Source organism: Helicoverpa armigera, chromosome 1, assembly GCF_030705265.1.
Source record: "Helicoverpa armigera isolate CAAS_96S chromosome 1, ASM3070526v1, whole genome shotgun sequence".
Classification (NCBI taxonomy): Eukaryota; Metazoa; Arthropoda; class Insecta; order Lepidoptera; family Noctuidae; genus Helicoverpa; species Helicoverpa armigera.
Window position 1 is genome coordinate 10380730 of NC_087120.1, and position 24283 is coordinate 10405012.

Sequence of the window (24283 nt, forward strand, 5' to 3'; positions counted from 1 at the left end):
ATAGGCCGGTATTCTTCAACAGCTAATTTGTTAGAGGTTTTGGGTATGGGTGTAACACGTGATACTTTCCATTGGGTGGGGTATAATCCTGTTTTGAGCGATAAATTAAATATATGACATAAAGGTGAAGCGAATGAATCTTTTAGATATTTAAGAGTCATGGGTGGTAAGCTATCTGGGCCTATGGAACTACTAACTTTTAGCTTGTTTATCCCGTTCAAGACATCATTGCGAGTAAATTTAAAAATGTTAACGTAATTACTATTTTGACTCACGTCGCAATTATTTATATTTTCAGCATTTAGTAATGGCACATCAGTCAGAAACACGCTGGCAAAAAACTTAGCAAAAACCTCCGCCGCTGCGGCACCAGTGTAACTATCACCGCAGTAGCTCACGGACGGTTCAAACCCACCCTTAGATCTCAGACTGCTTATGTGTCGCCAGAATTCACGCGGATTTATTCGGATTTTGTTTTCTACGCGCTTAGTATAAATTTGGTATGCAGTTGCGACGCGATGTTTTAAGGAATTTCTAAGATCAGAGAAATTCTTATAATCATCATGGTGCTTAGAGCGTTTCCAGATTCCGTGCAGTGTGACCTTACGTTTAATATCTTTAGTTATTTCAGGAGTGAACCATACAGGGTAACGTTTAGTAACAGACTTAGAGCGATGTTTTTTGGGCATACAGTTATTGAAAATATCATAAATAATTTGATAAAAGGCACTAATAGCTTCTGGAACGTTAGTGGCTAGCAGTACAGAATCCCAAGATGTCTCTGATAATAAAGAATAAAGCTGTTCATGATTGCATTTGTTAAAATTCCAATCTCTCGCAGGGTTGATATTGCTTGGATCCATAATGTTTGAACAACGAGCCGATTCGTAACTTACCTCTGCTTCCAGCGGTGGATGATACGCATCTGGTGGAACAATACTATCTGATTTAGACACGGATACCTCATGAAAACCTTCCCGAACTAGTATCACATCCAGCTTTCCTCCGTGGACATTTAAAATATTATTTGTATCTATTAGAGAACAGTACGATAAAAAGTAGCAGTAATAATTTGTGATATTCATTGATGCACTATTTAAATTTAAATCGCCCATTATTATTACAGAACCCTTAAAATCGTGTATGAAACTTTCAGTTTTGCAAAACCAACTCATGTAATCTTCATCACTAGCGCTAGGCTGTATATACACAACACACACTAAGAACGCAAGACCTTGCCACGTGAAGGATGCCCACAGATCTTCACCGCTGTCGGTTTCGTACTCGCGCCTCCTGCGCAATGCAAGAGGAGTACGCGCCGCTAGTAGGACGCCGCCACAAGGCGTATCTCTGTCCCGACGCAGGATACTCCAGTCGCCGCTTACGAGTTCGGAATCCATAACAGAAGAGTCCAGAAATGTTTCGGTGACAGCAACTAGGTTATGCTCTAACAAGGATAGGTTGTTGCGCCACGTAGATAGTTTAGTTTTCAGGCCGCGAACATTCTGGTAGTAGGCATAGATGCGATTAAGCTTATTAGTTTTGTCATTGTTGCTTTGTACATGGTTAATTACGAAAGGGCCGGCGAGAAGACGAGTTTTCGAGATCGTTTGTCTTAGAGGTGAAGCTACTCTTCCTGTAGTTTATCCAGGGCTTAATCTTGGCATTTATTGGCCATACATGGATAGAGTATATCTGATCGAAGAATGTAGTTGTAGCACCTATCTTGTATGACTTATAGTCCCCACGGGCCGATAGCTCTTCCACTGAACAATTAGCTGCAGGATACAACTGAGAAAGATATTGACGAACTTCATCGACATCAGAAGCCATGTTCCAGAGATGGAAATATTTACGTATTTCCATAGCCTTTAACTTGATCGCTAGAGGATCGGCAGTTCCGTGTAGTGGTTTTTGGCGTTGTCTATGGTTGCGCTTCTTCACTTCAATCCACTCGCCGTCATTTTGAGTATTATGCTCCTGGGTAACAATGTCGAGAACAGAGTTATTCAGCGTCTGGTTTACAGGTGGCACGTGATGAGGTTTAACTTGTTGGGAGATTTCGCTACACTTATGACCCCTTTCTACATCATGCTGCATAGGTATAGGTTGCTGGTTGGTTCTTGGCGATGTAAATGTGTCACTTATAATGCACGATGATGAATTTATAATGCACGATGATGAATTAGGCTCAGCTCGAGAAAGGTCGATCAGGATGTTGTCTTTCTCATATTTTTCAAGCTTATTATTTAACTGCTCTACTTGAAAAGCATATTTTCCTAGCTTTTCTTCATGACTGCTTATAAGTGACAATGCCTTTGTGAGCAATACTTTAAGAGTAGCCATTTCGGAGCGCAGTGAATTTATTTCAGAAGTAAATGCAATATTCCCATCACCGTTGTTGTTGCTCGTTGAAGAAGTCACGGTCAAAGTTTTCTTCCGGAACGTAACATTTGGATCTTGTTTTGAGCCAACTGGTGTAAAAGAGTTATCTCCTACTTTCTTAATAGCGCAACGACACTCCGGGCAGATCCATGTATCGATGTCTATTGTAACTACGTTTGTTATGGCCGTGCATATGGGATGATACAGTTTGCCACAGTTCTCCCGTGAGCAACGGAGAATTTCATCATCACAATTAATAATTTTACAACAAGCAGAGCAAATCATATTTTGGCGTAATTAGGTTTGCAAGCGGGAAAAAATAAGCCTTATTATTATGCAATAACAATAGATAAACTCAATCCATGCCCAAGCTGTGATATTTGTCTGTAGTTGGGTAATACTTTTATTCACTATTCAACCATGGCTTGGTAAATGTCCCATGCAACGTTCAGTAATCTAGAATGAGACAACTGGGAGTCTGCGTTCAATTCTTCCTTATTACCTCATGTCATTAATTACTGAATGCCTAAGCATTATTACTTTTTAATTATAAGTTAGTTCCCTCGTACAATGAGTAAGAAGACAGCTGTAGAAACGATTGTAGTGCAACAGCAATATCTCCGGAGTCACGTCACTTGAGACACGTTTCATTGCATCGTGCCCGTCACTCCAAGGACAGTTTAAGAGTCTTGAATGTCGTGTCACAACATTGCAACTTCACGGTGAGAAGAACATTTTTAAGAAGGAAAACCGTGAAGAATGTGACTAGAGAAACTGACAAATATTGTAAGCGTATAGTTTAACTCACTTATCAAAAAAATAGTCTTATAGTACAATTACTAGCTTACCAATTCAGTGAGAAAAATAGGCTTTTTTGAGTCAAATACAACGATAAAGTGTTGCTCATATAGCTTAGAAATAATAATATTTACATAGTTCCTCATTAAAGTTGGTATCGGGGACGTACAACTTCAGCCATGGCGAATCGCTGCGAGCTACCTCACAGCAGCTACTCCGAGCTCGTATAAACCGATAACTGTTTTAATACATAACGCTCGCAAATTTGATCAAAGTATTGTATAAAGTGAGGCAGCGCCTACAGGCGGCGCATTGTATGTCAGCTGTCGGAAGCGGTTATTGCGGCGTTTGCAAGCAGAGCGAGCGGCGGGAGCAAGCTGTCCAGCTATGAATATCAAATGTGTTACGCGACATTGTGACTTTCCATACCAATACCGATCATGTTTGCACAGCGCCGATTGTTAGAGCTCTCGCGTGAGTACCGCCAAATGTTCCCGGTAGCTTAAGTATTAATACCACTCATAATGGTATTGTGTTCTCGCTATTGAAAGTACATGTTGGTTTAACCCTGTACCCTATACAGTCACGTCATTTACTTGTTTCGTGTTGACTCAGTTTCAAAGACAATAACTTATAGGTTGCCGATACTTACTCTTAAATAGATTTGGTTCTGCCAATCCGCCTACTCATAGGTTTTTATATGACTCATAATGATTTCCACAGACAAATTTAAAAGACAAAGGTTTCCTCCGCAGTTAAATCATTTTCAGTCTTAATTTATATTTAACACGATTCTAATTATAGCATTCACACTCATGATTGTTTCACCTCGATCACCAAGGAAACCGATAGTAACACAGTCGTTAGCGAGCGTCGATCAAAGTATTCACTTTTAATTTCAAATGCAGTTCGGTCATGCATTTAGCGCATAACCGGGTATACAAAATTCATCAGGCGGCGTGTTCGGTTTAGGGCACAAATTGTGCATTATGCAGTCAGCTCGACTAACACGGTCGGTCATTTGACGAAGCCCGTTTGCGTGAACTGTTTCCTAGATTATCGAATATAACAGCCATGAACGATATATTGGTTTAGGGGGACTGTGTGTGTTCAATTGTTGATAAGAATTAGTAGTTTAGTTCAATACGTTAGTTTGTAGTTGATTGAAAACTATAGATGCGTAGTCTATCATCGTAAGCATTACACAAATGCATAGGTGATATAGATGATTTCATACCTATAAGCACAATACATGTATTCCCAAAAATACACTGTCATTTTTCTTACTGCTAAGGAGTCGAATTCTGTGCCGGCTATTTCTCCAAACAAACCAAATAAAAGTGGACCGAAACGAGAACTTATGCAAGATTGCATAGTAACATAATACTCCATATTATCGAACGTCTTTTAAAGTACAACAGCGCGTCTTTAACGAGCTCGCTTCTCGTTCGATCAGAGCAGAAAATTGAGTAACAGCAAAATATGAAAGCTCAAACCACTTTGCATTTAATTTAATAAATTGAGTCATTAAATGTGGGAACTGACTTTCAAACTGAATATCTTTGTTATTCCTTCAATTTAATTTGTCACGAAAGTTTTTGTTTCATGGTAAGAACGCCGTTTAGGTATGGCAAGTTACAGTTTCTATTGCCTTCAAACTCATTATATACCACACCGTAGAATGATACTTATTTTTTGAAAGTCATTGCTGATAATATTAAAGACGAGATGAAACAAGAAACTAATAAGAGACAAACAAATAAAGCTATATCAGTCTCTCTAACAATAAAGAAACAAACAAACGCAACGTCAACGTCACTGTCACATTTTTTTCTCTCCAAATCTTTTCAATAAAAATTAATAATTTACATATATATTTTATACATAATGTATTGAAATACCCAAAAAAAAAGCAAAATAGTAAGACGACAAAAATGAAATACGAGAAAGACGACAAGCAACACTATGTGAGAGAAAACAAATCATGTTGACGAGAGCGGCCCGCCTACACGCACGAGTACCACCTCCGGGATCGTCGCTCAGCTCCGCCTCGCCGCCGCCGGACCCCGGACCACCAGTGATACCGGCGGCTGCAGCTGCGTCGAGCTCGAGCGACGAGTACTTCTCTCCGCCGACGTCGCCACCACCTGTACGTCGGCAGGGGAGACGCCGGCCACCGACGGGCTTGGGATCGGGGGACCATCAGGTCCCTAGCAGGGTCCCCGCTACCGGTGGTTGTGTGCAGCGCATGAGATGGACTCAGAAAATGAATGAGAACGTCATGCGCGCATACTACGGGTCCACAGAGGGAGGAACTAACCTCACTGCGTACCGTGATAGGATGCTGTCTCTGTTCCAGGTGCTTGAGCCAGCCGTCAACGTATCGACCCAACGACTGTCGGATCAGGTGCGGGTTATCCAGCGCAATCACAGACTGGACGACGCCGCACTTGATCGGCTGCGCTTAGAGATGCTGAGCAGCCCTATGGTCACCACCTCGTCACAGGCCGCGGTGCCACCGCCACCTTCAGGCGGAGTCACGCCGCGGTCCAATCTCGTTGATGGGGATGAGGACAATAGGGCTGTAACGGTAAGTACTCAGTGCAACGAACGTGTGAGGAGTGCTCTGGAGGATGCGATTCAGGAGTTTAGGTACTCACCCGTCGAAAACCGACCGCGACTACCTCGCTTGCCTATGCACAGACAGAATAGGGCGTTGGTGTGTGCTCTGGATTCGCTGTTGGAAAAATATTTTGAAAACAGCGAAGACCTCCTTGATACACACTCAATTATGTATTGCGCGGCTGTTGCTGCATGTCGTGTAGCTAATGTCAAATTCCCTGACAGTAACAGAGCTACACGACCAAAATCAGCGGTACCAGCTTGGCAGTGCAGGATTGAGCGTCGTATCGAGGGGGCCAGAGTACTCATCGGCAAACTATATTGCTTCAGGGAGGGTAATACCCGACCACGGGTGATGCGCTTTGTGAGACGTGCATTCATGGGGACTGGACTCAGTCCTCATGAATATATGCCGCGTATCGCGGAGCGCATCGACTTCCTGAAGCAAAAAGTCTGTGCATGGGCTAGCCGTATTCGAAGGTATAAACGACGGGTAGAACGTTACACCCAGAATCGTATGTTCCAGAGTGATCAAAGATGGGTATATAGAACTTGGGAGCGACCTGAGCAATACGTGATGGACGGGAGCCGGCCGGATGATGGTGCCACAAACATGTTTTGGCGCAACCTCTGGTCGACGCCCGTATTTCACGAGGAGGGTGACTGGACACGTGATGTTGAACGGGAGTGTGAACAAATACCAGAAATGGAGGAGGTCAATATTACCTCCTCCGACATAGCCTGTGCAGTTCGTCCGATGCAAAACTGGAAATCACCAGGACCGGATGGACTGCACAATTTCTGGTTAAAGTGGCTGCAAAGTTCACACCCTGTTTAGCATCACAGTTTCAGTCATCCTTAGAAGCCGGGTCGCTCCCACAGTTTCTAACAACAGGAGTTACCCATCTGCTCCATAAATCAGGCAGTACCGCGGAACCTAAAAATTATAGACCGATCACTTGTTTACCGACGGTCTATAAACTTCTTACATCTATTTTGAGATTAAAAATAAACCAACATATTGAAAAATATTCAATTATGTCAGTTTCTCAAAATGGATGTAAGAAGGGGTCCCGTGCTACTAAGGAGCTACTCCTCACTGATATGGTCATCAGCCAACAGGTTCGACGATCCCGAAAGAATTTGTCGACATGTTGGATAGACTATAAGAAGGCCTACGACTCGGTCCCCCATACATGGCTTAGGAGGGTACTGGAGTTGTATAAAATAAATACAACTCTACGCGCCTTTCTTGCGTCATGTATGGAGCAATGGAGAACGGTTCTTCACTATCCAGGATGTAGACAAATTGAAGGGACCGGCGATCCTATTAAGATCGAGCGGGGAATATTCCAGGGTGACAGTTTGAGTCCACTTTGGTTTTGCCTGGCCTTGAACCCTTTGAGCACATTGCTAGAGGGTTCGGGGCTGGGCTATCCTTTGCGGAGAGGGGTCAGGTTATATCCCATTTGCTTTATATGGATGATCTGAAACTGTTTGCCACTACAGAACTGCAGCTGATGAAGCTACTGAAGATCACTGAAAATTTCAGTAGTTGCATCAGGATGGAGTTCGGTGTGGACAAATGTGCAGTCATGCATGTAAAGCGAGGAATTGTGGAATCTGAGGGAGTACAACTCTCAGATTCCATAAATCTGAATCACTCTCCGCAAACGATACATATAAATACTTGGGTATGGCGGAGGGTTAGGCATCAATGTGGCTGTCATGAAACAGTCATTGCGGGAGCGTTTCTTTGGCCGCCTGAATAAGGTCCTAAAAAGTTCCTTATCAGGCGGCAACAAGGTTCGCGCCTATAATGGTTGGGTCATGCCAGTCCTGATGTACTCCTTCGGCATACTCAAATGGACTCAAACTGAATTGAATGCCTTGGATAGGAGAGTCCGCACACTACTGACCGCAGAACGAATGCATCACCCACGATCGTCGGTGATGAGACTGTACATCCCACGGAAATGTGGAGGCCGAGGCTTTTAAATGCAAAGACGCTCCACAACCGCGAGGTGTGCAGTCTCAGAGAATATCTTCTCAAAAGCGACGTGGGTATGCATCGTGATATGGTAGCAGTGGACAAAGGACTCACCCGCTATCGTTGGCAAATGAGAACTGGCGCAGACCTGTGGTACTAACTACCCATGATCGCAAGGAAGTATGGCAGAGCAAACAGCTACACGGACGCTTCTTCGGGGCTCTTCATGGCCCCGATGTAGACTTCAATGCGTCCGTATCTTGGCTACGCTTCGGTGACTTGTTTGGAGAAACCGAAGGGTTTGTATGTGCAATTATGGACGAAGTTATCCTTACGAATAACTACCGGAGATATATCGTGAAAGACGGGACGGTTGACATATGTCGGGCATGTCACCATCCGGGTGAGTCTATCAGACATATTATATCTGGTTGTTCTCGTTTGGCTAATGGTGAATATTTGCACAGACATAACCAAGTGGCCAAGATTATCCACCAGCAGCTTGCTCTGCAATACAACCTTGTAGACCTTGAGGTACCGTACTACAGGTATGCGCCCGACCCAGTTCTCGAAAAGGACCATATCACGTTGTACTGGGATCGATCTATCATCACTGACAGGACTATTGTAGCCAATAAGCCTGATATTGTGGTGATAGATCGATTAGCGCGCCGCGCGATGATAGTCGATGTCGCCGTTCCGCATGACGAGAACCTTGTGAAAGCTGAGAAAGAGAAACAAATAAAGTATCTCGACTTAGCGCACGAGGTTGTCGCCATGTGGAGTGTCGACACGGCTGTTGTTGTGCCGATTGTCGTTACGGCCAATGGTTTAATAGCCAAGAGCCTCGACGAACACCTCAGGAGGCTCTCGTTGGGCGGCTGGATCAAGGGACTGATTCAGAAGGCAGTACTCCTTGATACGGCACGTATTGTGAGGAGGTTTCTCTCTCTGGGACCCTAACCACCGGTACCTTGGACCCTGTGCCCGATATCGGTGGCAACCTATTTTTTATATTTTTAAATGTTTTTTATTTTTATATTTAATATTTAAAAATGTAAATCATATGTTAGAAAATAAATAAATGATAAAAAAAGAAACAAATAAAAGTTGTGACAACAGCTTACACAGTTCGTGAGTTAGACTCTCAAGGGTCCAACACAAATTGACTCATTCGGATAATGTTACACACAGTAAAGAATTAGTCGCAATCGTTGAGCGCAAAGCTGCTTCATGAAGCCGAGCTCAATACAAACGGGTTTAAATTTCCTGCACATATAGGTTTGTGTGAACAAGCTAATACGTACTTATCTTGTTTGTAAGCTTCGGTAGCAAATACTTTGCAGTTAACTGCGCAATGCATGGAGATGGAGATCAGTTTCCGTTTATTAGTTTATCAAGAAGCATAAAAATATTCTGTGTGGTTAACTGAGTACATTATTTATTCCAAACAATCCTCAAACTATTTTCCGTGCTGTCACTCAGAATATTCAAGCTAGTGCATGTCGATATTTTATTCATCGTGTTGCGACCCAAAATACTTCAATTAAACTATCAATAATTCTAACATCAAATTGTCAGTAGTATTGCAAACGTCAGCATAGCTGTCTCGTCACAAACTTTACATGCATAATGACGTGCTTTCAGCATATTGAGCTGTCGCAAACTGCAGGCTATAAACAAATACAGCTAAACAGTTTGGCTAAGGTAAACACGTGGAATTATGCTCCAACGGCGTGTTCCCACATTAGTGCAACATCAATTGAAGGTAACTGCGCCCATTAACTGCAGCACTGTAATACAGGACATGAAAGCACTACTTTTTTACATAACGAAGCTATTTGTCCTTTGCGGTGATTAAGTATCTGTGCTTTCGGAGGGAACTTTACTAAAGCTGAAAATATTTATACGACATTACACTAGGAAATGGGAATCTCTGAATATGTATTTTTCTCGGTATTCTATTTAACTATTTACCAATACAACATTCTTTCCTGTGAACACGTTTTGGAAGGTTTGTAAGGCAAATTGGCAAAAGATTTGCCTTACAAACCTTCCAAAAAACTGAGACACAGAGTGAATCTAAAAATAAATTACATGAAAAAGGTTCTGGGCCATGTTTACGATTTTGACTAAAAATATACATCTTTAAACAGGCAGGCGCTTCTTAAAAATGTACCTATTCGCTACCCTGGTATATTCCATCTGCAGGGAATACATTTTACCAGTCTTAGTTTGGTTTCTCGCAATCTGCATTCAATTTGTGGCTGTCACGGCCATATCGTCAACTCTTCGCCTCTCTTGTTTATCTACTTCTATATTCATAGATACGAAGTCTAGGATATAAACTCGCTTCGGAAATTAATGCATCAGTGCTTCTGGGGTGAAAGGAAATACTTACAGTAAGTTATCGTTAACTGCCTGGTTTTAATTTAATCTTTAATTTAAGCTTCAATAAAAATATGTACTAATGGGGTTACAAGTTTGCCTAGTTCGGAAAACTGAAGTATTTGTTATCTTATCTGCAACTGATAACGATCGGTGGTGATCAATTTCTCTTTTTAAACATAGCTCGTGTTAGCCTGGTGGCATGAAACCTCATCTTCTGAGAGAAGTAAGTTTAAGTAAATATTTTGATTTCAACGTTATAAGTTTGAAGTATGTATGCTAATTTAGACTCAAACAATATTTTACTACCCAATAATGACTTCAAAATTTTAATGAATCTAAAATATCTTTAAAAAATAAGCTTCTCACGTTTAATAATTTCAAAAGAAAATAGCAATGCTGCTTCAGTGACTCGAAGTGAAATGATAATACTCAAGCTAAGCATCGCGATGAAAGAGGTTCGCATCAAAGTGAAAAAGGTCATGGTCTTCGACGTGCGAAATAAAAGATGGCAGAGGAAACAAAAGAAACGGACTAAATCAATGCTCTCGCGAAATGAGGACGGTTTTGATATTTTTCTAAAAATATGAATAAATACTGGAGTTTATAAATCAATTTCTGTATTACTTTTTACCAATATCGATCGAAAACATTGAACTGTTTTAATAAAAATAATAGTACTGCGAGGTATACAACCAAACGTGTTAAATTATAGTTAATAATGAATCATCCCATAAAAAGTATTTGCTAACAAAATAGTGATTATTTTTCCGACCCAAATATCGACCAATAGAATTGCACCATTCGACGTCACGTGGTACAACCTACATGGTATTATACTGATAATTTTTTTTGAATATTTTCTCTGGTCGTTGCTACGTCAAACTGACAGGTTGTGGCCGACATTTGGGACGGAAAAATAATCCCCCGAATACCACACGAGCTTCAAAATTATCTGGCATTTCCCTCAAGGTTCCCTGCAAACAAATAAAGTCGTCAAGTTTTCCAGGAAAAATCACTCGCGCTTCGCGCTCGTGATTTTTTAACCTGAAAAACTTGACTCCTTCATTTGTTTGCAACGAACCTATCGGGAAATACCCGATAATTTTGAAGCTCTTGTGGTATTATAAGTGAATATTCCATTCAGTAGACATCCGGTCGAGTCAACGTGGAACGTTGTGCGACCACCGAACTATGTGAAACGACTTCTATCAGCATATATTTTTCATAAACTTTTGCCAAGTGTTAACTCGCAGAGAATTTATAGCGGAAGCTATATTTTATAACTTAAATCTATAGCAACATGCACTTTACGAACTAAGTATAGTGCTCATAAATGAATGCAACATTTTTATTAACTGCTATGGCTATAATTTTATTCTTGAAAACATTATGCGAATGGAAAAGGAATATTTAATACTCTTTTATTATGATATCTGATAAGGTGTCACGGATAAAAAAATAAACACTTTTAAGAAAATAATTAAGTTAAAATCGTCGTATTTAAATACTTTAAATCGGACGATAAATAAAACATTTTAATATCTAAATTTTACCCTTTAATATCGATTCATAGTTACAGTCGCGTGCGTACAATGTACTACTAACAATGCTTGTTGTTTCAACTCTTGTTTTTCTCGCCCAAAGCGTTGCCATGGCAATAGACAAATAGTCAGGGGTGTGTTTGAACTGTACAGGAGTATTGTAGGTTTATCGTACTTTTATAATGTGGCGTACATTCTAACATCGCAGTAATGACCTTCTTTAAATATACATAAGTGCAGTTTTAATTCAATACAGTAAAAAAGATATTTAATAGTAAGTACTTAGAATGATCCCTCAAATCTAAAAAGTACTTCATCAAAAACAAAACAGGTTCAAAAATAGAACTTATTTCAAGAAGCCACAAGAGCCGCCGTTCAAATGTAACGCGATAAAAAAATAATGTTACCGCTCTAAGCTGACATGAAATCCAACAAGAAAATGAATCGCTTAGTTTATCCAGCGGGATTATTTAAATATACCTGATTCAATTTTCATTTTAACTAGATTTATGGCCATGGCTGCTTCGGTAGTTATATTATTTTTGGAAATGTACGCGGAGAAAGTTACAACTGCACGACTGAACTAAATGATAGTTTGCTGAATACATACTATGTTTTGTATAAATTATATATAGATAACAATAAAGTAATCTAAATTATCATCAATTTAGTTTTTGAAAAAGAAATTGAATTGTTCTTTTTTATTTATCCACGCACAGAAAAACATCCATCTGCCTAGCCTTTTCGTTGGGGTCGACTTGACATCAACGGAAAAGTCTAGCCTAAAAACAATATAGGCCGTAGAAAGAACGTCATGTTTATCCTAACCATTTGGTCTTAAATTAAGTTATAGAGTTAGCTCAAAATGTACACAATAATAGTTGAATGGTTTTAAAAGAATTCCATACAAATCGTCTATCAATCTTCTAACAATCGTTTTCCTTCACCTACACTAATATTACCTTAACTAAATTACAAGCCGACTTTGCCTCGGATGTTCCAATAACAAAGTTATGACCGTGAGGCAGACCAGATGCAAGCTTCTTATCGAGTTAGGTGAGGTGATAAGTAACTTCTATATCAAGTTTACCTTGTGTCGAGCGAACGATCAAACTTACGCGAATTATTGTTTCATCGAGAAATTCATATGAATTTCATTTTAATGGGGAAACTGTGTGTGTCTATTAATTTAAAATAATAAAAATGTATGTCAAATTAGTGGGATAGTCACGATAATGTTGAGATGTTTTCTTTCTGTGGATAGTGCGCCATTTTGGAAAGAATAAGGGATTTGAAATTATCTCCTGTAAGTAATTGTCATTTTTTCTCAGGCCCTGCACTTATGTACAGAGAACAAGGAAACGTTGTTCGGTTGTGAGCTTGAATTATTATCAAAATCATTTAATACAACAAGATACTCGCACTAGGTGCATACAGACATTTTCCTAATGGCTTTACTGACAGAGATTTACAATTAATCTCGCAATATGTCGGTGAGATCAATACAGGATGACATCGGATTAATTTGATAGATTCCCGTGATAAGTAGAGAATGCGGCGGCGTCTTGTACAACCCGAGTGTTTACGAGGATCCGTTAATGAAATCTATTGATGTCTGAACATGATACAACATTAAGATAATTAATTAATTAATTCAACAGCGTTTATTGTCCTATCTAAATTAGAAATGGGAATACAAGGACATGTCAACTATCTAATGTAATCGATATTTTCTTATATTTAGTAAATGTTATATTATGTAAACATTATCGAAACTGGAAACATAAAATGCAATTAGTATTTCAAATGAAAATACTAGGTAAAGTTTTCCTTTTCTCCATTTAGGACAGTTTCGTCCAGACGCCATTCATGAAAATCTGCAAAATTGTAGCTTAAAAAATAAATGGAACTAATTTAACTAAGCGAATTAACCGTTGCAGCATTGGAATGGCAGCTGGAATATTAATTAACCAACAAAGTTAGTAATTAAAGTGAATTTGGAAACTAGAGCAGTTGCCGAAGTTGAAGTAGCTGCCCAATAAAATTGATAATATTCAGTTTGTTTGTTGCTTTTAGAAAGTCATGGCCAACTACAGTAGTAACATAATATTTGAATAACATATATTATGTATTGCAAAATTAATTCAGTAACATGAATGAAAACACTATTAGATCTGAGGCTTCGCCAAGAAATATTATCTTTGTCCGTAATATATTATGAACTTTTAATTTTTCCATCAAGTATACCTGCTTAATGCAATAACCAGTTGCTTATGTCATCACTCTGATACTGAGTCAATATCTCAAGAGTTATCTAAAATTCAAGAGATAATGATGAGTCTTTTATGATCATAAGCGATTACAGGATCGTTGAGAGTATTAATCGCGATGGACAATAAAGTGAAGTGCAGCAAATTCGGGACGATTAAAAAGAAAGTAGGTAAATATCGAATGTTTATTCAAATATAAAATATTCATTGGCAACATAGGCGCACCTAAACACTACACCAATAAGGTAGCTATATGTATCATTTATAACTCAAGTTTAGTTGATAAAATATCATTCGTAAAACCTTCTATTGTTTTAATAAATCTTCACGCCGCATTCGTTCACACCAGTGGCCGCTTAATGGCCGCATCAAAAACCGCGTGACACATTGCACTGCAGAGGTAGCTAAAAATAGGCAAAATGCAATACATTTTTTAAAATATGCGATTCACGCGACCCGACAGCATGGCCTGACCAATATTTGTCAAAAAACAAATGCTGGTAGTATTTTTTTAAGCCATTGGTCCAAGAGCACTTTTTACATGCAATATTGACATCGAGTGTTTGCACTGCGAAAATAACTTTGAAATACTTAAAATACAGGTTTCAAAGGAACATTTATAAAATTCAATTGTTGAAAACAATTGATGATATTTAACTCTTAAATAAAGTAATTGCGAAACAAATAAGTCCGTGCTCTTCGATCAAACAAACCGACCAGGAATCAATTAAACGGAGTCATGGGGTAGCAAGCCGTAATAAATACAATTCAAAATTAAAACATTGTGACGTTTGTTTGCCGTACCGACTGGAGGTAAATATTGAATGTGTCAACCGAGTAGGCCCAGTGAGTGTAGCCTGAAGTAATGCGTGCCGGAAAATAAGTGTTTACGCTCGGCTTTTGTTTTGTGCCAACATTTTGCGTTCATTTTGTCGCTAATACAATGTAATTTACGTAACCAGTTCTGTCTCCACGTGTGTCAGAAAATAATCAAATTTTACGTTTACTACACGTTTTCTGGAGATTAAACTAATGTCTTATATTACATCGCAATGTAATTTGTTATGCTGCTTTTGTCGTCTGCCTTTGTAAACAATGACAAGATGAGTTATATCGATGTGCATTTAGTCCTTGTTATAGCTAGTTTCATTAACTAAATATAAATCTACAGTATAATTTACTAAAATGAACGAGTAATCAATTGAGAATTCGTGGCCTCAGCCCACTAGTGTGCGTGATATAAGTGTGGGGCAGCTACCTACCGCGGAGGTTCTACTGCGGCAGCCGATTAATTAAAAGCTGGCCGAAAATGAAATGCAGTTTTACTTTTTTCTTTCCTCGGTATTGTTTGTAGGATGTTCTCTTTTTAAAAACATATAGGAACGGTTTTGTAGTCGTTAAGTTGTATGCAGTAAAATAGTGGTATTTTTGCATACGTACCTATTATCTTCTTTACAATTAGACAGGTTTATATATTACAAGAAAAATGTGTGGAATAAAATGAAATTAAAAGTTTGATAGCTCATAATTCCATAATATAGCTTATAATCAAAACATTTTCATTTTAATACTCTTCTAGTAGTAATAAAATCAAGTTTCCATTTTACTAAAAATACAGAACTGAACAGATATTTTTTCGACTGCCAAAAGTACTTACAAACCGATGAAAATAAGCTCAAACTGGCCACTTCGAAGCGCGCCAAATCATTTCCTACGAGTGACGACCATGGTCGCGGCTTCCGCAATCAAATCGCCAACGACCGAGTATTCCAACTACCAGTGCTACCTAGCTGAATATTAAAACTCTAAGCTGGAAGCTCGAAATAGGTCAAAAAATATTGTAAAGGTACTTAAATATTTTTTTGTTTGGTGGGTGGGAAAGTCTGTCTGTTCTCTTGTATCGGTTAATGAGTAAATCTGATTCAGATGAAAATATCACATAGGAAGACACACTTCAAGAAGGTTATAGGCTATTTTTGAACCGGTTTCACGAAGTATTTCTTTAAGGATAGGTAGATACAAAGGAAATCGAGTGAAAATATTATGCATGCAAAAGGTCACATGTTTTGCTGTTAGTTTATTTATAACATTTGTTTCAAAAGAGAAAGGCAATGCAACGTTCAACGTCTAGCACAAACAGTTTACTTTTAATTAATTTTCATGTTCACACCGAGCTAATTAAAGCTATCGTCCCACGTAAACTAGAAAAGCTAAGCAATTGCATTCTGCGTTTAAGAAAAGTTGAAAGTTCTGCGTCTGAAGTCATTAACTTACACGTATTTTTAATTGGATTTCATCTTTTACTCTAAATAGTCTTTAATTATTTTTGAATTTTGTATTAACAATAATAATTTCCCTGTTCCGTGAGTCATATGTGATACCTTCACACCGCTTGTTTATCTATTGTGCCTTCAAGTAGTTAACAATAGTATTCTTGCATTCAAAATATCAAATATTATTCACAATAAAATAAATCTTAATTCAAACTATAAAAACTATCTAACAGTTTCGCACGTTTCGCCCCCGGGTGCAATACAGCAATAACAAAACGCTATCAAGGCACAGTAACATTTGACGTGCACGATACCATTGTGGGCCTTTCGTTTAGACGATAACGAACCTTGCTTTTCAACGTCGAGCAAGGAAAAATGGACGCTACCTGTAAACATTTTCCTTGTTTCAATTTGATTGACGCTGACGTCCAAAGAAAATTTAAAACCTCTGACAGAATAGGTTTAAGTATGCTTCATGGTTTTAGAAAAAGAATTTCGAAGTTTGAATGATGGTTTTTTTAATGTTTATTAATCATCTTCAGCCTGTTTAGTCCAGTGACAAGCGTAAGCCTTTCTTTGATACAATAAGGATGATCATAGATCACCACTTTTTGTCACCAGGCTTGTATTAATCTCCGACCTGTTTGTGTTTTCATTCACTATTATTTATTTATAAAAATCCCTTATACCCACATAAGACTATATTATAAAAGCCATATTAGCACCTACAGAGTACTCCAAACATTGTTATTTAGGCCCTTAACCTCACCATAAAACCTACAGAAAATCGAACGCAAATAAAAATTATCAAAAGCAATACCATTACCCTTCGAATAAAATGAAACCGCTGCTAAATACAAGTTAGTTTAATTTGATATGGTTTAACATTAATTGCATTATCCGGTCGAACCATTAATTGTTATAAATCGCGGCGACAAATCTGTGATTCTGTCATTGTTTGCGAGCCTGTTAGGAGCCCACACAAAATTGTGGGTAACCGTGGCGTCACGGCCGTACGACGTACGTATAGCCATTTGCTGTACCAGACAGTTAATGGCTGGAATAGACGTATACAACAGGCAGATACGCAAAGGGTCCACTGAGTTACGTCTATGGCTGATTACTGTTTACATGAATGCTTCGGATAGGTAAGCAATATCACAGACAATTACCTAAGTTTGAGACGTTTATGATTTAAAAAACATTGTAAAAATAACCTTGCTCTCTTTAAAGAAAGGATTCTCTTATCTCTTTATCCTATTTTATATTTCCATTTCCAAAGGGCAGAAAGAAGCATATCTTTGATCATCAAAAGTATCTATTATTGATATTTGTCCTCCGAAAAACATGCTTAACGAATGTCGATGACTTAAGCCCTTTTTACGCCCACAGATCTTTGGGTACATAAGAGTGATTATCTATGTAACAATACCCTTTTAAATATGCTGTGTGCAGCCTTTATAAAGGGAGGATTATTATTTATGAAAATTGTTTGTATCGATGATGAAAAGCGCAAACGGTTTTGTTAATTATCAGTTATTAATATCTATTGGACATTAATTAAGCGCTGTTTAATCATTGATTTCACCTAAAGGGTCAATTTCTACTTTATAATGCTATGACCGGCCGATTTTGATGATCATGCATGTCTATTAATTATTTAGAACGATACTTGCAGCAATGTACTTTTGTCACATTTCGACTGCCCGGCTTTCTTTATAGATATACAATTATAACAGGCTATTATAATAACCCTTTTGAAAACAACTATTCGAAGCACTTTACGGACCTACACTACTTCACGTCTCTCAATGCATTAAACAAAAGCATTCATAAAATATACTAGCAATATAACGGACCACAAATTATCCCACATGTTCCCACGTAGGTATACCAAAAACTGTGCACATTTGGTCCGCAAATTACACATTTTAAGCCCATCAGTGCACATTACACTACGTCCAAAGTTATGACACGACTCAAAAGTTTAGCAGCAATGCTCGCTACGCTGTTCAATCAAACTTGCTTTTAAATGCAATTAAAATATGCACAGTTTTCCACAGTGGGTTAGGTGTGACAGATTTATGTTACAGACTTTTGTTTTCTGGTTTTGTATTAATGTTAACCGAGCACAGTTATTCTCTTGAGACCGACAGCTGGATTTTCTACGGAAATGTATAAATGTGCACTGACATTTATCTTGTATCGTATATTTATCTGTATCGTCTATGTATGTTACTACTTTTTCAATATATTTTTATTACTACAATTTAATTTATTATTTGATTTTAAAATAGTTGACAAAAGCCTTGTGTGCCAGTCCTTTCTTTGGCTATTTGAACTTTAGTGACACAAAATACCAATAAGTTAGCATGACGAATGCTAGACTTTCGGAGAACGTTTAAAGGCCAGGCATTCCAATTAGATGCCAACACAACCGATATTTGGTGTTGAGGCAGTTCCAATTCAACCGCATTTATCTACAGTTAAATTTTAACTAACCGCTGTTATAGAGTTAGAACCGTTTCGTGTCTCGGATGTTAGCAAACTGGAATTTGCGTTGCTTAAAGCGCCCAATTTAATTTGTTTACAAGCAGATTTGTGTTTGTTTTACAACTCTGTTGTATACTTCATAATGGGTATGGAAATGATAATTGCTTGTAATATATTCCGTGTTTTTAAATTACCCACTATACCTTAGTTTATCGCAAGTTAATTCTTGTATAAAAATCGTATAATTTTTAAAAGCCAAACAACGCGCAGGCCAAAGGCCTTAAAAACTTATGAAATACATGTTTTGCAATGATGTTCAAAATTACTTGAACCTAATATCACTATCTTAGTTATCTAATCTTAAAATGTTATAAGAATATTTTCTTTAGTATAAACGAACACAAGTACACTTACCGCCATGAAGCCCTGCGGGTAGATATTTAATTATATCTTAATTATCTAAATATATATACTTTTATACATATAGGATAAATAGACATCTCGAGCATAGGCAATTTACTACACAATTACGTAAATGTAAGACAAACACTGATAGCTACAACATTGTCCAGCACGTCGAGTGTGTCGACGTGTGGAAACACTGATTTAATGAAGGACAAACGGTAGCAAATACCTAGTTGTGTGATAGGGTGATTGCTACCGATTACTTTGTATACTATGTAAGCTTAACTGCTATTAGTTAAACATACTAACATTCAGTTTCTTCATCAAAAGTAAAAGTCAAAGTAATGTCTAAAGTAAAAGTAACGGTCAAATTTTTTCTATTAGTTTTGCTGTCACTTTAGTCTTGAAAAAACGAATTTGACCGTCGGGCTCTTGTTGCCGTCGGCGTGCCAGCCGTACTTGAACCAAATGGTTTGGCACGCGACGATGGCAAGAGACCAGACGGCATGTCGCTATTTCCGTGGAAGATGGGTAGGACTTTAGTGTGGGACGCGACCTGCGTCGACACTCTTGCGCCATCCCATCTTCCTAGAACTGTGTTGTGTTGGCTCCGCCGACGCAGAGGACCTTGTAGGCCTTATCTGGAATTACATGTTTGAGCCGCGGGCCGTGGGGTCCGAGTGGCGCTTGCGAAGGAAATTTCTAAACGCCTTGTTGACACTTCTCGTGACCCAAGGGCTGGCTTTTATTTCGCACAGAGGTTGAGCATTGCCATCCAACGTGGCAATGCTGCCAGCCTTCTGGGTACATTACCCGGTGACAGCGATGAGGAGCAATTTTTTGATGCAATGTATTAGTTTTAAGTTGTACATATAAGTTTATTTTTAATTTTTAAAATTAATGTAAATATTATGTAAATAAAACTTTTAGTATTTGACCGTTACTTTTACTTTAGACATTACTTTGACTTTTACTTTTGATGAAGAAACTGGCCGTTGGGAATATATTGTCCTTAGCTGTACAATCGACTCAAAGTGACGGCAAAAATTATGACGCATACGTGAACTAAACTAAGCTGATAGCACTATTCACGAATCCGAAAATATTCTGTCTCTATTTTCTACCTTTACCTCCTTACCTGTAGTGTGTCAGAAACGCAAATGCACAATTCATTGTCTATTGTCTTATACAGAACGGCAAATGAAATGGCAAAGAATCCTCTTGGTAGGTACTATTTTTACCTTCTCACGCATCGGCTTTGTAACAATTCATCGCCCCACGCCCCCACCCCTCTGGTTTTAAATAGAGCCCTCAGCACTGGCTACATAAATATGTATGACGATAGCTCTTAGCCGCGCTATCAATTGCCACTTGACCGGTCCCCAGTTTTCACTACGAACCCAAGTAGGAAGGGACTTGCTTTGAAACCATAGAACGTTGCTCGAATTATGAAGTATGCTTAATATACTTTTGGAGATTGTATTTTTTGTGTTGCGTAAAGTAAACAATGGCGTGAACAGGTTTCTAGATATCTGTATGGATAATTTATGACGAACTATCGGTCGCATTTACAGTGATTATATGATTTATGACCTCTTACTCATGTATCCAAACTATCCCACATATCCTAGCGCATTCCACACAAACATGGAATCCTAAATAATTTATCTGTCGTGTTGCATACACTAAGACAACTCGCTCTTTGCGGTCTCAAAGGCGGCGAAACAAGGCATATATTAAACCCGTACGCCAACAGATGCAGCGGATCGCGCCCCTAAACCCGAGTACCCACTGCGGCTCACAACGGCAACGATAACAATAAAAACAAAAACAAATGTAGCCTAGCTATCAATCCAACTTATGACGAGATACAATAATAAAAATTGTGATTAAAAATTAAAATTAGAAGAAGAAAAATTAATGTACTGTACCAAATTATGCGTCCAAATTTTTCTGGTAGAATAATTAGATATAAAGTGTGCGCCAGCTGAGCTGAGTGGACTGTGTGATGACAGTTTGACGTCACAAGATGAGTTTGACTTGTTCGTGTTGGCGGTGGAGTATGTGAGTGTGGCGGGACGAGCGTCCGAGCAGCATGGCGGCCGTCGCCGGCCTCTACGGGCTGGGGGATGAGCAGCGCGCGAGGCATCGCCGCGGCCAGTGCAATGCGGAGCGCTCCGAGTCCAGGGATGACAACACTGAGGCGTAAGTAACTAAATACTCAGCAAAAAACACTTTCAAAACCTTTCTAATTCTTAATATTTATTCAACGATGAAAATTGGCAGTACTTACTTTCACATCTCATGGGATGTTGATCTATCACACCTCTGTCCATTTGAGAATAAATAAATAATTCATAGAACCTAAGCATAATTTTGTTGTAGAACACAGAAACGGCCCTCAGACCAATCGATGCAGCTTCGGTTTACGAGGTAATTACAACAAACCTTACGTAAACGCTTAAAACAATTAGTTTGTGTGTTTCTTTCAGTAGACGCTATAAGCGACCAAATAAAAAGAAAAATAAATGGCCATTGTAAAAGACTTTGAGAAGCTTTATTAAATTGACCAGACCGCTATTTAGTTCCCATTAATGCTTCGACATAATTGTCTACGGTTATTTCATAATAACCAGCAGTTAATTTTCATGGTAAACTTTAACTTAAGATCTAAAATTAGTTTGCGACTGCCTTCATAACATTAACAGCTTTGCTAAGAAAGTAATTGTTACAGTAAAATGTGAGAAGGAGGGAACTTACTGCGCGTAGATTCAGATTCATCTACATTATTAATGCTGGTCGTTGTTAAGCGCATCATTAAGTAAAAGCTGGATAGACTTGCTTTTTTAATGATTGTTATGATACGCAAACTTTTTGGACGAAGGGTATTACGAAAAACAAAAAGGTTTTCCAGGAAAGTATAACATAAACTGGAATTTATTCCTCTTCTATGTAGTAGGTATATGAAAATCGTTATGAGCTAGCAAAAATTCGATTTAATTCTTCATTTAGACCCTTTTAAGCATAGCAATAATTCAAAGAAAATAATCAAAGATCTACTTGATAACAATCAAACATTAGTTCTGAGTTTTTTATTTTATATCTTCACATTCAACAAGAATAACTTCAAAGAGTAAGAGGTATCAGTTTATTTGCCTTTTGCCTTTGCGTAACTCCTTTCAATAATTATAATATTGATTCTGATCCACGTTCATTATGCTTTTATAGTAAAAAGTTATTTACTATCAACAGCAAACAATGGAAAATCAAATAAATACTTAGCCTCAGACAACGGCAGTCCGGGGGTGGAGTTTCTGTTCAAAACAGCCGTTTTACATTCACAAAATGTTAATAGCTCTTGAGTGTATTTTAACCTCATTTCCCTTTATTCTCTAACTATTAAATGACGAGTTTGTATTCTGCAAGTTCTGTTAACCTAGATTCTACCAAAATCTAGTGAGTACGTTGAATATATTTTTTTTGTGTATGTTTGATATTTACAACAATTAAGATGTTTTTATTTTTATTTGATAAAAAATAAGTTTTAACTGAAGCACGCCACATAAAAGCATTACCCAATCTAGCGCGGTAGTTATGCGAGTACATTTCAGTGATTTGTTTTTATTTGTATCGGTGATTCACGGCTAAACTGTTGACGGAAGCTTTTGTATTTTATGAATCAAAAGCCTTTGTCAATTCCTATTATCCCATCGCACATGGTATCAAAGTTGAATGCGTTTGTAAAGCAAATGGTTTTAAAACTTGTAAATACTTACTATTCACATAAAAAGTTTTAATTAGTCTAGCATGTGGAAGTAAAATTCAAACATGTAAGTACCGTGTAGTTTAAGACTTGTATCCGAAACTTATCCGACATAATACTTGGAACTTTTAGCGTAAATTAGGTGGAACAATACTTTCACCTTAAAAGCTTTGCTATAACTTTCTTGTTTGAGTTTGTAGAACAAACCAAAGAACTGTGAATGAGAAATACATAAACAATTCATTGTTTGAGCTGATTTAACAACCGTTCCTAGAATACTACACGAGCGTTCTCACTTAATCTCTCAACCGTTGTGTTCGTACATTACACGGTATATTTCAATTATTTAATTCCATTTGTATTTTCCTCAGTATTTTTTATTCAATATTGAATACTCGTTTTAATCAAAACAGTTTTCCACAAGATACTTTTCAATAAAAAAATATGGACCGTGTACTGTGGAGCTGTTACGTTTTATCGAAAAATACAAATATTATTTATGTTCTGCGGTAGTATAAATAAAAGGTACTGTCAATATTGTTGGTTCATTGCTATTGCCGGCTGATTGTTGATCTACAACACTTAAAAACATTTTAATTATCCTTTACGAATGAAATAAAATTAACTTTTATCTTATGTCTATCACTTGATTCCGTTCTCACCTAAACTAAAACTTACTAACAAGATCAAGTCTATTAATACTGCGGACGACTCCAAAATCTTAGCTCTGTTTCCTTTCGTCTAATGTGCCAGACAGAGACACGTGATTTTATTGAGAATCAATTTGAAAGGAGCAGAGGTTACCTCCGCCCTTCGCAATTAACATTTTCCATTGCGAAGAAGACCTTAGGGATCACTCTTACAAATGTACAAAATATAAAAATATGTACTAACTATCTGCCCTTTTAACGATGAAGACCGAATTTGTAAAAAGTTTGAAATGGCCATACTGTCGCATGTCCAACAGTCAATGTTTCCTCTTCACGAGAAGTGACCTTGTCCAACGCTGGTACAAAAAATGGCGAGTGCTTATATACCAGTTATATATTAATAAGCGAGTGCTCTCTCAATGTTTCGGCCTGATTGTTGTTTACGGTTCATATTTAACTTTTGTGAGCAACAAACTCTTTTCATATTTGTTGAGGTACTGAGCAAAAGTTAATTATGTTAAAACGTGGAGGGATCAAAAGGGATAAAATATAAGCACGTTATTATAATTCTAATCACTTACGTAACCAAAGAAGTTGCTTTATGTGATGAAATGGAGCGTAATCTCGCAGTTGTTGTCGGGTTGATTGAAAATATGCGAATATTACACAAATTCGAGATGATTCTATTTTATGCCTATATGT

The 24283-nt window shown here is 38.0% G+C and overlaps 1 protein-coding gene across 12 annotated transcripts in view; it reads left to right on the forward strand.

Moving 5' to 3' along the window:
- LOC110374605 (potassium voltage-gated channel protein Shaker) overlaps window positions 1-24283 on the forward strand; it is a 281576-nt gene that overhangs the window by 193823 nt on the left and 63470 nt on the right. For 2 of the 12 annotated variants that reach the window (XM_064035040.1, XM_021332387.3), the window contains exon 2: window positions 20925-21373. The exons of the other annotated variants lie outside the window; for them this stretch is intronic. In XM_064035040.1, coding sequence (XP_063891110.1) covers window positions 21264-21373 — 110 coding nt within the window. In that variant the 5' untranslated portion in view covers window positions 20925-21263. The remainder of the gene's footprint in view (window positions 1-20924; window positions 21374-24283) is intronic. 12 annotated transcript variants of the gene reach the window in all.